The sequence below is a fragment of the Leiobunum rupestre genome, chromosome 10 (genome assembly GCF_980474605.1).
Source record: "Leiobunum rupestre chromosome 10, qqLeiRupe1.1.hap1, whole genome shotgun sequence".
In the NCBI taxonomy this organism is placed as follows: domain Eukaryota; kingdom Metazoa; phylum Arthropoda; class Arachnida; order Opiliones; family Sclerosomatidae; genus Leiobunum; species Leiobunum rupestre.
The window spans coordinates 12,780,082-12,796,445 of record NC_143393.1 but is presented as its reverse complement, the minus strand read 5'-3'; the positions used below and the strand labels follow the sequence as shown (position 1 = coordinate 12,796,445).

General features: G+C 37.7%; 1 protein-coding gene across 1 annotated transcript in view; it reads right to left on the bottom strand.

Moving 5' to 3' along the window:
* Positions 1-6,858: 6,858 nt before the first annotated feature.
* LOC149923738 (uncharacterized) overlaps positions 6,859-16,364 on the bottom strand; it is a 38,942-nt gene continuing 29,436 nt past the window's right edge. The window contains exons 4-5 of the mRNA XM_090161659.1: positions 7,224-7,295; positions 6,859-7,080 (exon numbers count right to left, since the gene is read on the bottom strand). Coding sequence (XP_090017785.1) covers positions 6,859-7,080; positions 7,224-7,295 — 294 coding nt within the window. The remainder of the gene's footprint in view (positions 7,081-7,223; positions 7,296-16,364) is intronic.

Below are 16,364 nucleotides of genomic sequence, written 5' to 3'. Positions count from 1 at the left end.
GGGGCCAGTGGCGTAGACAAGGGGAGGGTTTACTAGAATTGGTCTGGGATTTGCAGAGGGTTATTTGTTCCCTGAAGATGACCGCGTTCTCCATCTCGGTTTGCAGTTGGTTTTCGTCGTCCAAGTATCCTTCGACTTTGCATTCTGCATCGGCTCATCTTTGGCCTCGTGTGAGTAGGGGCCAGTGGCGTAGACAAGGGGAGGGTTTACTAAAATTGGTCTGGGATTTGCAGAGGGTTATTTGTTCCCTGAAGATGACCGCGTTCTCCATCTCGGTTTGCAGTTGGTTTTCGTCGTCCAAGTATCCTACGACTTTGCATTCTGCATCGGCTCATCTTTGGCCTCGTGTGAGTAGGGGCCAGTGGCGTAGACAAGGGGAGGGTTTACTAGAATTGGTCTGGGATTTGCAGAGGGTTATTTGTTCCCTGAAGATGACCGCGTTCTCCATCTCGGTTTGCAGTTGGTTTTCGTCGTCCAAGTATCCTACGACTTTGCATTCTGCATCGGCTCATCTTTGGCCTCGTGTGAGTAGGGGCCAGTGGCGTAGACAAGGGGAGGGTTTACTAAAATTGGTCTGGGTTTTGCAGAGGGTTATTTATTCCCTGAAGATGACCGCGTTCTCCATCTCGGTTTGCAGTTGGTTTTCATCGTCCAAGTATCCTACGACTTTGCATTCTGCATCGGCTCATCTTTGGCCTCGTGTGAGTAGGGGCCAGTGGCGTAGACAAGGGGAGGGTTTACTAGAATTGGTCTGGGATTTGCAGAGGGTTATTTGTTCCCTGAAGATGACCGCGTTCTCCATCTCGGTTTGCAGTTGGTTTTCGTCGTCCAAGTATCCTACGACTTTGCATTCTGCATCGGCTCATCTTTGGCCTCGTGTGAGTAGGGGCCAGTGGCGTAGACAAGGGGAGGGTTTACTAAAATTGGTCTGGGATTTGCAGATGGTTATTTGTTCCCTGAAGATGACCGCGTTCTCCATCTCGGTTTGCAGTTGGTTTTCGTCGTCCAAGTATCCTACGACTTTGCATTCTGCATCGGCTCATCTTTGGCCTCGTGTGAGTAGGGGCCAGTGGCGTAGACAAGAGGAGGGTTTACTAGAATTGGTCTGGGATTTGCAGAGGGTTATTTGTTCCCTGAAGATGACCGCGTTCTCCATCTCGGTTTGCAGTTGGTTTTCGTCGTCCAAGTATCCTACGACTTTGCATTCTGCATCGGCTCATCTTTGGCCTCGTGTGAGTAGGGGCCAGTGGCGTAGACAAGGGGAGGGTTTACTAGAATTGGTCTGGGATTTGCAGAGGGTTATTTGTTCCCTGAAGATGACCGCGTTCTCCATCTCGGTTTGCAGTTGGTTTTCGTCGTCCAAGTATCCTACGACTTTGCATTCTGCATCGGCTCATCTTTGGCCTCGTGTGAGTAGGGGCCAGTGGCGTAGACAAGGGGAGGGTTTACTAGAATTGGTCTGGGATTTGCAGAGGGTTATTTGTTCCCTGAAGATGACCGCGTTCTCCATCTCGGTTTGCAGTTGGTTTTCATCGTCCAAGTATCCTACGACTTTGCATTCTGCATCGGCTCATCTTTGGCCTCGTGTGAGTATGGGCCAGTGGCGTAGACAAGGGGAGGGTTTACTAAAATTGGTCTGGGATTTGCAGAGGGTTATTTGTTCCCTGAAGATGACCGCGTTCTCCATCTCGGTTTGCAGTTGGTTTTCGTCGTCCAAGTATCCTACGACTTTGCATTCTGCATCGGCTCATCTTTGGCCTCGTGTGAGTAGGGGCCAGTGGCGTAGACAAGGGGAGGGTTTACTAAAATTGGTCTGGGATTTGCAGATGGTTATTTGTTCCCTGAAGATGACCGCGTTCTCCATCTCGGTTTGCAGTTGGTTTTCGTCGTCCAAGTATCCTACGACTTTGCATTCTGCATCGGCTCATCTTTGGCCTCGTGTGAGTAGGGGCCAGTGGCGTAGACAAGAGGAGGGTTTACTAGAATTGGTCTGGGATTTGCAGAGGGTTATTTGTTCCCTGAAGATGACCGCGTTCTCCATCTCGGTTTGCAGTTGGTTTTCGTCGTCCAAGTATCCTACGACTTTGCATTCTGCATCGGCTCATCTTTGGCCTCGTGTGAGTAGGGGCCAGTGGCGTAGACAAGGGGAGGGTTTACTAGAATTGGTCTGGGATTTGCAGAGGGTTATTTGTTCCCTGAAGATGACCGCGTTCTCCATCTCGGTTTGCAGTTGGTTTTCGTCGTCCAAGTATCCTACGACTTTGCATTCTGCATCGGCTCATCTTTGGCCTCGTGTGAGTAGGGGCCAGTGGCGTAGACAAGGGGAGGGTTTACTAGAATTGGTCTGGGATTTGCAGAGGGTTATTTGTTCCCTGAAGATGACCGCGTTCTCCATCTCGGTTTGCAGTTGGTTTTCATCGTCCAAGTATCCTACGACTTTGCATTCTGCATCGGCTCATCTTTGGCCTCGTGTGAGTATGGGCCAGTGGCGTAGACAAGGGGAGGGTTTACTAAAATTGGTCTGGGATTTGCAGAGGGTTATTTGTTCCCTGAAGATGACCGCGTTCTCCATCTCGGTTTGCAGTTGGTTTTCGTCGTCCAAGTATCCTACGACTTTGCATTCTGCATCGGCTCATCTTTGGCCTCGTGTGAGTAGGGGCCAGTGGCGTAGACAAGGGGAGGGTTTATTAAATTGAACCGCCTTTTCAAACCCTCTCAGGTATTTTACATAGTTTGAACCCCTCCCTTGAAGGATTTCTGGCTACGCCACTGGTCGGTGCTTGCCATCATATTAATTATGTGGTCGATTTTTTCGTAACCACCTTTGTTATACCGTTTCTGTTGTTCTGGCTGATTTGAGTTCTTTACTCTCGGCTTTCGCTTGTGCCACATCCTGCCGTAGAAAATCCCTACAATATTTACAATAGCTTATAATACAACGGAATTTCTTAGATTTTAAATCTGAAAAGCAACATTTTAAAAATACATAGAAAGTTACAGAAACATATTTTAAGACAATTATTGTAATAATATTAATAGGTAATAAAGTCATACAAATTATTTATTATTAATTATTACACTAATTTTATACATTTGGTCATTGTTTTCACCAAATCCAATATTTAAAATTTTAGATTAAAATTTCAAACCTATGGTTGTGAAGTTTCAGTTAGTAAACTATATTATAAATTATTTACAAATATAATTTAAAATTAAGTTTAATTTTCTTTTGTGACAAATTGAGCAATGAAAAAATTGCTGGTATATTTTTCAGTATATTTATCAAATTTGATATTTTGAAAATTATTTTGAAAACCATAATTTAAAATAATGGCTATTTTAAAAAGCTATTCAGTTCCATAATGAGGCTCAAAAAACATAAATATAAAAATGAAGTGCAACAGATATCGCGATGTTTTACAGAGAGATTCAGTAAATTTGGATGCGGCCGTAAGCATATGTGCCGCTTGTAGTAAGAACCTTGGGCCGAAAGAGAAAAATCGAACCCACCGAATCGACCGACAAACAGTTGTCTCCATCTATTGATCAGTCAATGAAGCTCCGTGAATGTTAAACAACGATAAATGTGGCACTTAAGTAGTCTTAGGTTATAATGATTTTTGATTGAAGTAAACCAGATATAAAGAGTGAAAAATATATATAAAATTTTTTCAAGGGCAACGGAAACAACCAGCCACGATTGGAAATATAATGTGGGCACGACGAGGTCTTGTTACAAGTTTTTCCGACGATAGATGGCGACACGCTTCCTATAACGTACACCTAACTATTCCTCCATCGTTTGCCTAGCCCCTCTCCTTACAGATTTTATTTCGTTGAAAACGTGGACATTGCCTGTTTAAACAAAGTACGACGGGCCGCACTATATCATGCTAGTATATTTAACTAGCATTTAGTTACGGGAAAAAACCATATCTTGCATCACCTCGGTTTTCATACTAAAGTATAATTTAAAATTTTGTGCTTATTCATTAATTTTTAAATAAAGCGAAGTATAACATAAAAAACAACTGTCTGCTCTACCATTGCCACCTATAATGATCAGGCCCTTGTTATTAGAAATGGCCATGAATATGGACGATTCTTTGAAAAAATGACTTTACTGGAGAGCGTGGTACCATCTATTAATGGCAATGGAAGCTGAAATTCAAAATAACGAAATGATAACGTCGTCAGATAACCATTTATAATTAATATAACTATACAAATTATACTCTACTTACAACGTTAGTGAACTTTAACCTAAATGATATATCCCATTTAAAATATATTGTTAAAAATTACTATAATTTAAGTTATAGACAAATTTATAAAAAAAAAAACAATCAACGCGAGGGGTACTTTAAGTCCTGCCATTCGGGTCGAAATGTAGCGTAAGCATCTTGTTTTGATTTCGACGCTAGCGACATATGTTGAAAAAAGTGCTACTTCACGTCAAGCCAACCCTTGCTTTAAATATTTAAATATGTGGGAGAGAGTAATTATTCCACTTATAGGGTTGAATAACTATAACTTTTATAAAGTAGGATACATGACAGTTAGCCGGGTTTTCCCCCTAGATTTTCTCTTTCCCCTTTCCATAAAAACTTGTGTAGGTCAAAGGAAATAGTGACTGTTGGCTCGTGTGGCATAACGGACTTGCTACCACCCTCCTACACAATTTAACCCAGCTACCTGGGATGAAGGCAATAAAAGTCTCTAGATGAGGTGGGCCTTGGTGCTTTGGGTCTTAACCTAGCTGGTTATTATTATTGTTATAATTTTCTCATTTATAATTTTCTTATAGCACCTAGCGGTTAAAATTTAAATTTTCAAAAAACGTGAAAATATTTTTCGATTTAGATGCAATTTTGGTAGAAAGTGTCGTCCCGCGGCACGTACAAGTTTCAACTTTCTAGAAAACATAGTTTTTGAAAAAAAATCACTTTTTCGAGCAAAAAGAAACACCCTGTATACTATTGGTACCATATAATTGGTTTTACTTTGATATAATTTATATACTTTGCTGTACCAGTATAGATGGCGCAAAACAGCACAGTGACATATTTTTTTCAACGGGCTGAAACTGAAGAACGAGTTTCGCTGACCCCTATAAAATGATTCCACTAAAACAGTCTATTCGCTACGAAAGCGAAATAAATGGTTTTATTTAATTTCTTATATGTAGTTCCCTGTACACGTATAGATGGCGCAAAACAGCACAACGAGAAATTGTTTTCAGCGGGCCAGACGCGGTTCTAGGGGGTGGCCCAATGGGTCCGTGCCCACCCAAAAATTTATGATTTATATAAACTTCCATTCGATTTCCTCCCCCACCCCTTATTATTTCCTGAAGTATACGCCCACTCCTAAGTATAACTTTCTAGAACCGTGACTGCAACGGGCTGAAACTGGCTGACCTTAATAAAACGATTCTACTAAAACAGTCTATTCACTACGACAGCGAAATAAGTCCTTATATTTAATTTCTTATATGTAATATAGATGGCGTAAAACAACAAAGTTAGATATTTTTTCCCAAGGGCTGAAACTGACGAACGAGTTACGCTGACTTCTCTATAAAAAGATCCTGCTAAAATTGTCTATTTCCCAGGATAGCAAAATGTTTTACAATCTTCGTGGAAGCATCCAGCGGAGAGCGCAAAACACTTTGGTCCGTTGTCGGAACGAATCGCGTCAAACGAGCCCGCCAAGACGGGTAGACAATAAATTTCCATGCGTTCCACCACTACCCGTCCACTCTCCACACGATATTCCCTACACGCCTGGAGACTAAGCTACGTCTAAACTACTCGCAGAAGCGTATAAGATTTCACTTACGCGATAAGTATTCATCTCCGTTTCCCGCTCATATGCTATTCCCTTTCTTCGCAGGTAACATAAATCATTTGACTCGTCTTTTAAAATGGGTTATGTTCTTGAAAATTAAGTGGAGTGCATCGTATAATGACTTACTAAAACTATTACATTGGTAAAATGTTTTTTTATCATGCACAAGGAGTTTAATTCTTACATTTTGCATCGTAAGACGGAGAAACACGCGGTGCATTTGAGCGGTGACGCGATGTACACCTCTGAGGTTGTCGGCAAACTCGCTCTCACTGGAAACTATACCGAGCCTGCAAAGTATAGAGCTGTATTTGAAACAAAAACCCATTCGCATTTCATTCCATATCCGTTCAGATATTGCACTTCCAACCATTCCCATTCCATATCCGTTCAGATATTGCACTTCCAACCATTCCCATTCCATTTCCGTTCAAATATTGCACTTCCAACAATTACCATTCCATTTCCGTTCAAATATTGCACTTCCAACAATTACCATTCCCATTCCATTTCCGTTCAAATATTACACTTCCAACCGTTCCCATTCCATTTCCGTCCAAATATTGTACTTCCATCAATTACCATTCGCATTCCATTTCCGTTCAAATATTGTACTTCCAACCATTACCATTCCCATTCCATTTCCGTTCAAATATTACACTTCCAACCGCTCCTATTCCATTACCGTCCAAATATTGTACTTCCAACCATTACCATTCCCATTCCATTTCCGTTCAAATATGGCACTTCCAACCATCCCCCTTCCATTTCCGTTCAAATATTACACTTCCAACCGCTCCTATTCCATTACCGTCCAAATATTGTACTTCCAACAATTACCATTCCCATTCCATTTCCGTCCAAATATTGTACTTCCAACCATTACCATCCCCCTTCCATTTCCGTTCGATTATTACACTTCCAACCATCCCCCTTCCATTTCCGTTCGATTATTGCACTTTCAACCGTTCCCATTCCATTTCCGTCCAAATATTGTATTTCCAACCATTACCATGCCCATTCCATTTCCGTTCGATTATTGCACTTATAAACCATTCCCATTCCATTTCCGTTCAAATATTGTACTTCAAACCATTCCCATTCCTTTTCCGTCCCAATAATAACTTCCAACCATTCACATTCCATTTCCGCCCAAATATTGCACTTCCAACCATTAACATTCCCATTCCCTTTCCGTCCAAATATTGCTCTTCTAACAGTTCCCATTCCCTTTCCGTCCAGATAATGCACTTATAACCATTCCCATTCCATTTCCACCCAAATATGCACTTCCAACCATTCCCATTCCATTTACGTCCAAATATTGCACTTCCAACCATTCCCATTCCATTTTACACAAATTTTTCCATTACCATTGCATTTTCACCCACATTTTTGTCTTCCAACCATTCCTTTTGACTTAACCCTTCCATTCCGGGCATTACCTGAAATTCCAATTCCCGGTTCAAAGTATTGCGACGAAAGAAAAATCTATCCCCGAACTCATAAATCCGTTCCCCAACCCAGATGCAGACATAAATCTCATCCCCACCCATTCCCGAGCTATTCCCACGGTTACCATTGTAAATGGTAAAAAACTAAAAAACGATTGCACGCCACTCTCTACGGCGAAGTTACTTACAATTCATTTAAAGCCGTCGATAAGGTGATCTGAGCCTTCAATAAAATGATCTCGAACTTAAAAAATTTTATTTAAAAAATATAATAAAATCTTATTTTAAAAATAAGTACTATAAACGAGGAAACCTTGACTTTCAAAAAGGTGTTTTCAATCTTCAAATCAACGATCTTGAAAATTGGAATTTCGCGCATATCTGGCGTAGAAGATACTTCAATCATACAAGAATCATTATAAGCTTCTGGTAGCTGTGAAAGGCGTCAGTCGCGCAACTTTGGAGCGGCTAGAGTTGGGAAAGCCAAAGTTTTGCCGAGAACGATGGCCATTTTGCTGAACAAATCAATTTTGCCAGCGCCAAAAAGCGAGGTTCGGTTGCTACTTTTATTCTGTCACATCTGCTTAGAGAAGTTACTCTCTGCCTGCGCTCTTCCCAGCGCTACAACACAACGGCGGAATTAAGTGCTGTACCTACCAAGATATTTTTTCGGTTATAGGAAGGTATGGGCATCGAGGGATAGAGGCCATTCAGGTACCAAAAAATATGGTGGGGGGGGGGGAGAGGGGGCAGGTAAATTGTCTCGAAAAAACGAATATGGTCCAATCTGGAAGGCTTCGAAATTTAATGGCTAATTAACTAAGCTCGAAATGATTTGTCTCGAATACGAAAACCTTCGAAATTTAGTAACTAATTTACTAAACTCTATAATGGTTTATATCGAATCTGGATATCTTCGAAATTTGGTAACTAATTTAGCAAACTCGAACCTGATTTATATCCAATCAGGATAACTTCGAATTTGGTAATTAATTTTCTAAAATTGATAATGATTTATCCCATATCTGGATACCTTCGAAATTTGGTAACTAACTTAAAAAGGCTCGAAATGATTTGTCTCCAATCTGGATACCTTCTAAATTTGATAATATATTTACTTAACTCGAATGTGATTGGTCTCGAATATGAAAACTTTTGAAACTTGGTAACTAACTTACTGCACTCGATAGTGATTTGTTTCGAATCTGAAACTTTCAAAATTTGGTAATTCATTATTTAAGGATCAAAATATTTTGTCTCGAATATGAAAATTTCTAAATTTGGAAAAAAAATTTTAAAAACTCGAAAATAATTTGTCGTGAATCAGAATTTGCTGGAAATTCTTTGGTTAATAATATAAATTATTCTACATTTTTAAAGCGTCAATTCTAATAAAGTTTAGATCCCCCTAAAGTTATTCTTTTGTTTTAAATTTTTTGCGCAGTTTAAATATTATCTTCCGTAGCTTTCAAAACGTTTTAAATATTTCTTTTTAAAAGTAGATACTGCGCTATATCTTGTCTGCCTTCCTACCAGCTGCGAAACGTCGTTGCGCTGTTGGATTTTGCAGCCACCTAACGGCCACCATACTGTTACATAATGACACTTCCTATTGTTTTAATGCAAATTTTCTGACTGAGCCTTTTAACGACACTGACACCCTCACCTGGGTTTAGGTAAGAACCTTTTATATGTTTGTCGAATTTTTGGATTGCTCGAACGCACCCTAAAATTCTTAAGGGGGGGGGGGCTATGGCCCACATTAGAAACTATTGGGAGGGCTCAGGTCCAATGCGAGGGGTAAGACACACTGCGAACTCGGTGTACACTGCCGTACCTTTGACAGTGCTAAATGGAACTCGCGAACTCTTGAAAATATGTACCTTTAACAGTGCTAAATGCACGAACTCGGTGTACAGATTATCTGAGACTGTCTTACCCCTCGGTCCAATGCGCTTTTAGCGTTACACTGTAAACTGCTGCCCAACGACAACCGTGAATTTCAACTTCATTTTATAGTCTTTCCCAAATGCAAGAATAAAGAGAGGTGATTCCTTCGTACCGTTTGAACTCCGAGCAGCTCCGTTGGTCTGGCAGAAGAAGATATCAATAAAATAAATAATGAAAAAATAAAAATATAAAATGTTTTTATCTGCATCAAGAGCTTAAAGCAACTGTCGGCTCTATCACCTGTATTATTAAAAGGCCCCTGTTATTAGAGATGGCCATGCGTCTATCCGAACCTTCGCAAAAAATTACTTTAGTGGAGAGCGTGGAGCCATCTATTAATGGGAACTGAAGCTAAAATTCAAAATAGCGAAACAATAACGTCGTCAGAGAGCCATTATAGAGTATTATATTTAGACCACTTTTACTCTACTTAGTGAACTTTAACCTAAACTATATATCCCATATAAAATATATTGTAAACAATTATTATAATTGAAGTTATTGACAAATTTACAAACGAGCCAATCAACACGACGCATACTTTTATGTTCCGCCTTTTGGGTCAAAATGTAGCTTCAGCATCTTGTTTTGATTTCGACGCTAGCGACATCTGTTGAAAAAAGAGCTACTTCACCTAGAGCCGACACTTTCTTTAAGCTTATTAGTACTTTATCGGCACGCGTGTTTCGCACGTCGACTTCAAATTCCAAAATCTGTGTCTAATCAAGCACTCTTTATCTTTAATATCTATAGCTATAGTGACGTAGAAAAAACAATTACACGTGACCTCCCGTATTTTATACATACACCTATTATTAGTAAAATGTGTTAACCTATAGTCCCAGAACAGGTGAATAGTATTTAGCGTTCAATTGTTCGTTTTGGGAAACCTCAGATGTGTGACCCCAACTATTCGCGAGATCAGAATGACAGTAAAATGACGTGAAAGACCTCTAACTACCATACCCCGAAATACTCGAATAAACGATAAAAATATCCAACTTAATACTTTTGATGGCTGTTTCTAATTAGATTATTTAAAATAATACATTTTTGATTTTGGAAAATTATCGGACGACGTGTGTCACCATTGTATCTACTGAAACTCATTTTGAAAAATCAGTCGTGCATGATTCGAGCGAATAACATTAGCAGAACAGGGAGATTGATACTTTTATCGTAAGACGATGACTGTGTTATATACCTCTGTATATAGCAAGGCAATCGATAGCTGGAATCACTGTTTGTTTATATTTTAAAACAAAATAGTAAACTTAAAAACATGGTAAGGATAATGGAACATTTCCACCTGTATAATGATAATGATAAGGCCCTTGTTATTAGATATGCCATTAATATAGACGATTCTTCTAAAAGCGATTTTACTGGAGAGCGTGGTGCCATCTATTAATGGCAAAGGAAGCTAAAATTCAAAATAGCGAAACGATAACGTCGTCAGATAACCATTTATAATTATTATAATTAGAAACTTATACTCTACTTAGTGGACTTTAACATAAATTAAATATCCCATTTAAAATATATTGTTAAAAATGACTATAATTTAAGTTATTGACAATTTTACAAACGAGCCAATCAACGCGAGGGGTATTTTTACGTCCCGCCTTTTGGGTCGAAATGTAGGGTAAGCATCTTGTTTGGATTTCGACGCTAGCGACATCTGTTGAAAAAAGAGCTACTTCACAAAAAGCCGACACTTGCTTTAAAGCTATAGTTTATTATTTTTCAAGTTGACGTGATATGGTAAATTTTCTAAAGGTAAAAATAAAATACACTACCTACAAATAAACTACCATGATACAGGGTTGCCAGTTGCGTTTTCCACGAAATGGAGAGACAAAGTCCGCAAGGCAGGTCCGCGGATATTTTCGGAGAAATACGAGAGGCCGGAAAAGGCAGTGGAATGGCAAGCACATCCTGATAAGTAGATAAATCTCCCATCGACATCAACGCGTGTCTACATATAGATGCCGCTAATGGAAATGCCATGGAAATATGACAAGAACATTCTGCCGCTCCCCCTTCTTTTGTAAGTAGCTGTAACAAGAACTTATTTAGGTTCCTAAGAACGTAAGAATTATACTATGTAGAAGCAAATTTTAGAGTTGCTCCTACCCTGAAATATTTATCAATTTTTCACGATATCTCAATGGTTCGCTAAAACTAACGTCTTATTATGCATGACGTAAAATTATAACTTTTTGGTACAGTTGACCCTTGACCTCTTTAATGTAAGTTACAATCTTTGACATTTGACCTTTGACCTTTACACTTAAACTAGGTACTCTTTTATTTTAATTATTTATTTCAAATTTCCTGGATGTATTTCAGTAGAAAATGCTAAAATCCCAACATAATGTTTTTAGTTAGTAACCCCATACCAATAAAAATCTAAGAGTAAAAACGGTTTTGATAGGAGGGTCACTACCAAATATTTTTCTCCTGGAGAATAAAAATTATAATATTGCCATTTTAGCATTGCATAGTAAATAAACTCGGAGAAATCAAAAACAAGGGTGGAAATTATTTTGAGTTCAAAGGTCAGAGTTCAAATATTTTAAACTGCAGTGGTGTAGCCAGAAATTCGTCAAGGGGGGTCGAAGTATGTGAATGTTAAGAAGGGGGTTGAGAAGGGGGTGGAAATTTAGTACAGTTGAAGGTAGGCCCAAGGGGGGTCTGGTCCCGGAAACCCCCCCCCTTGTCTACGCCACTGTGAAACTGCATTTTAAGGGTGAAGGTTTAAGGAAAATTAATTTTCTAAAAATGAGACTGAAAACACAAGAAAATAGATTTAAAATGAGCAACGTCACAATAAAATCGGTAAATTATTGAAAAAGTTATGTTCCTACATTCTTAGGGTCTTGAAAGTTCATTTTTGACAAATAACGGAAAATGAAATATTTTATTGGTATGAGGTTTGATGAATTATTATATTTATCGAAAACTAAAAAGATTAAATTGGGATTTTAGCATTTTCTACTGAAATACATCCAGGGAATTCGAAATAAATATTTTAAATATATAAAGAACCTAGTTTAAGGTCAAATTTTAAAGATATTAAACTACATTAAAGAGGTCAAAGATCAAACTTATTTATCGAACGCGCAGGAAAAGGTCTTTAAATCAAGGTTTGTTTTATTAAGATATTTCAGGGTCAAGGCCATTTTTGGCATTTTTCAATTTTTCGCAAAAAAGAACTACATTAACGAATTTTAAAAGAATCTAAGGGGTAAGGTTGACAACCTGTGACCATTGTCGTGGAATGACCCTCGGGGGACCAGGTCGTCACAATATCGACAATGAAGAAACTATCCCTGAAAAGTTGGATGCGTAAACCCCCACTGGGGATTTCCCCATCACCACCAGCAGCCTTTTCGATTAAATGCCTGGGCAGGTCTAAAAGGCGATAGAGTGGGGTGGCGGAGTGGTTAGCGCTTTCGCTTCGCAGCAAGAGGAGCCGGGTCCGATCCCAGCTTGTGGCACTGGGTGAAAACTCCTTCTACGTTGACGTTGAGTTTGCAAGTTCTCTCCCCACTGGCTTAAGGGGTTTTCCCTCGAGCTCTTCAGTTTCCCCTTTCTATAAAAACTCGAATACCAGACCTCTGTGGCGAGTGAATTTTACGTGGCTTTTAATTTTAAACATTATGTATTTGAAACAATTATTTAATTATTTCAATTAAACAACATTGTTTTACTCAATTTATTTTACAAAAAAGTAATTCTTACGAATCAACCTTTATGTTTACAGTTTTCTGACAACATAGCTTTTGCCTCCTACTACCAACTTGTTTTTTCTTCAAGACATCGTATCTTAGTGAAAAATTGGCCTTTTCCGACAGAACCAACGTTACTAGTAGGTTTTCGAGGATGCTCTGCAAGTTTCTCATTGAATCTTTAAAACTACCAACAAATTTACAAAATAACTATAGTAAATGGTTTTTGAGAAAAATTCTTGGATCCTGCAAATTGGAACACCCTGTATAATATAGATGTTAGAGATAAATATTTATCTATCCATCCTGCTAAAATTATTCGCTTGAAACAGTTTTCAATTTTTAGTGCTTCCACCGTGTTCTTTAAACCACCCTAAAATTCGAGGTAAGGAATTTTATCAAAACTGATGCTTGTAAACGATAAACTTAAACTGCCAAAACGGATTTACTAAGACTTCGGTAAAATACTAATGATAATTTTAAATAATGATAATAAATATCTACTGATTTATTTTCAAAATCAAACATTAAAAGTAAAAATATATTTATAACAGATGGTCTGTAATTTGAAATTTGTGCTTGGTATTATCTTTGTATAAACTCTTAATGAAAATTATGTATATATTACTAAAATGTTTCATTTAATGTTCTTAATATTCCCAATTTTAATTATCGTCAACTAAATGTTAAGAACTTAAATGTTTATATGCCTTCCAACAGCACTACACGGGAGTATAAACAGCGTTCGGGGGTTGTATAAAAATAATAATATGTTGCCTCAGACAACCACTTTCACTTTAAAACCTCCGCATGTTTTATGGAAAGAGGCAACCGCAGTACTCGAAGGGAAACTCCTCAGAAATGGAACAAAATCAATGCAGAATGAGTAATTTCGAGTTTTTACACCACGTCAACAGTTGGGATCGAACCCGGGCTTCAATTGCTGCGAGAAGAAAGTGCTAGACAATCCGCCACCCTGCCATTTAGAACACTTGTATACTTCTCTTTAAAGTAAGTTTCGGCTCGATGTGAAGTAGCTCTTTTTTCAACAGATGTCGCTAGTGTCGAACTCAAAACAAGATGATTAAGTTACATTTTCACCCAAAAGGCAGGACATAAAAGTACCCCTCACGTTGATTGGTTTGTTTGTAAATTTGACAATAACCTAATAATCGAAACTCCATTTGCAAAAAACAGTCTTAAACAAAACTCCATATTTTGTATAGGAACGAGACTTTTTAACCAACTCAATGCGCCAACTAATATTGGTTTGAATAACTTTAAAAAAATTGCACGAGAATTTGTAAAAAAAAAGGTCCCTCCTGGTAAACTCGTAATATATCTAGAATTGCACACGTTTAATTTAAAAATATCTAAAGTTATACACAGGTCTTTAATGTAAAAATATCTAATATTATGTTTTTTTCTGTATTGTCTTTCATTTTTTTTGTTTTGCTCCGGAAATGTAATCTAATTTGATTGTTTTCGGTGTTGTGGCATAAAAGTCGCCTCGCGACTTAGCCCGAAAATATTTGTAATGTGTTTTTGTTTTTCTCCATAAGATAAATAAATAAATAAATAAATAAATAAATAAATAAATAAATTATAGTCATTTTTAACAATATATTTTAAATGGGATATATAAATTAGGTTAAAGTCCACTAACGACGTAAGTAAGGTATAAGTGGTCTAATTTTAATACTCTACAATGGTTTTGTATCGACGTTATCGTTTCGCTTTTTTGAATTTTAGCTTCCTTTGCCATTAATAGATGGCACCACGCTCTCCAGTAAAGTCGTTATTTAGAAGAATGGTAAAGATACATTGTCATCTGTGTTAACAAGGGCCTTATCATTATACAGGTGGCAATTATAGAGCCAGCTGTTGCTTTAAGGGTAGTTTAGAAAATTTGTCAAAACTAAGGCAAATCGATACACAACAGTTACAAGTCAGTTTTTTGCATAAGTAAACTAAATCAATTGTTGCTAAGCTGATAATTGAAATGACAGACAATTCTCGGATGATCGAATTTATATTTCGTTTTCTTTAACGTTGATACCAATTTTGTTCCCATTTAAAAAAAATTGTGTCTATTTAAATTTTTAAACCTTTTGCTGCCTAATTTGGTCTCGAATTGGGTTTCAAACATCTTGCGTCGGTTCGATTCTTTTTGGTTCCTATTTACAAAACATTTGGTGTGTATTTCGCTTTTATTGTTAAAAATGTGGTGTGTATTTGGGTCTATTGTTAAAAGTTTGCTACTTATTGGGCTCCTATTTTCTCATTTTTTTCTCTTTGATTCTTATTTTCAAAGCTTTGGTGCTTATTTGGTTCCTATTTTGAAACAAATCACGTCTATTTGGTTCCTATTTTGAAACAAATCACGTCTATTTGGTTCCTATTTTGAAACAAATCACGTCTATTTGGTTCCTATTTTGAAATGTTTTGTGCTTATTTGGTTCCATTTTTGAAAAGTTTTGTGCTTACTTGGTTCCTATTTTTATGTGTTTAGTGCTTATTAGGTTCCTTTTTTGATACGTTTTGTGTTTTTATGGCTCCTATTTTGAAACAAATCGCGTTTATTTTCTTCCTATTTTGAAACATATCGCGACGGTTTGGCTCCTATATTGAAACAAATTGCGTCTGTTAGGTTCTTATTTTGAAACAAATCGCGTCTATTTTCTTCCTATTTGGAAACCAATCGCGTCTGTTTGGTTCTTATTTTGAAACAAATCGTGTCTATTTTCTTCCTATTTGGAAACCAATCGCGTCTGTTTGGTTCTTATTTTGAAACAAATCGCGTCTATTTTCTTCCTATTTTGAAACACATCGCGTCTGTTAGGTTCTTATTTTGAAACAAATCGCGTCTATTTTCTTCCTATTTTGAAACCAATCGCGTCTATTTTCTTCCTATTTTGAAACAAATCGCAACTGTTTGGTTCCTATTTTGAAGCAAATCGCGTCTATTTGGTTCTATTTTCGAAATGTTTTGTGCTTATTTGGTTCCTATTTTGAAACAAATCGCGTCTATTTGGTTCCTATTTTGAAACAAATCGTGTCTATTTGGTTCCTATTTTGAAATGTTTTGCGCTTATTGGGTTCCTATTTTGAAAAATCTACTGTCTTCTTGGTACCTATTTGAAATAATTATGGGCGTTTATGTTTCCTATTTTCAACAGTTATCGCTCTTAATTTACCCAATTTTGATTGTGCCAAAAAATATCTCCCCCCCTCAATGTTTTCCGGTTTTCGGTAGCCACCCCGAAATTTCCATCCGAAATGTATACTTCTCTCTTAAGATATTATTTTCTTCTGGTTATACGGGATAGCACGCGTGAAATTTATTTTGAGAAGCTATTAAAGTGATTATATAGTA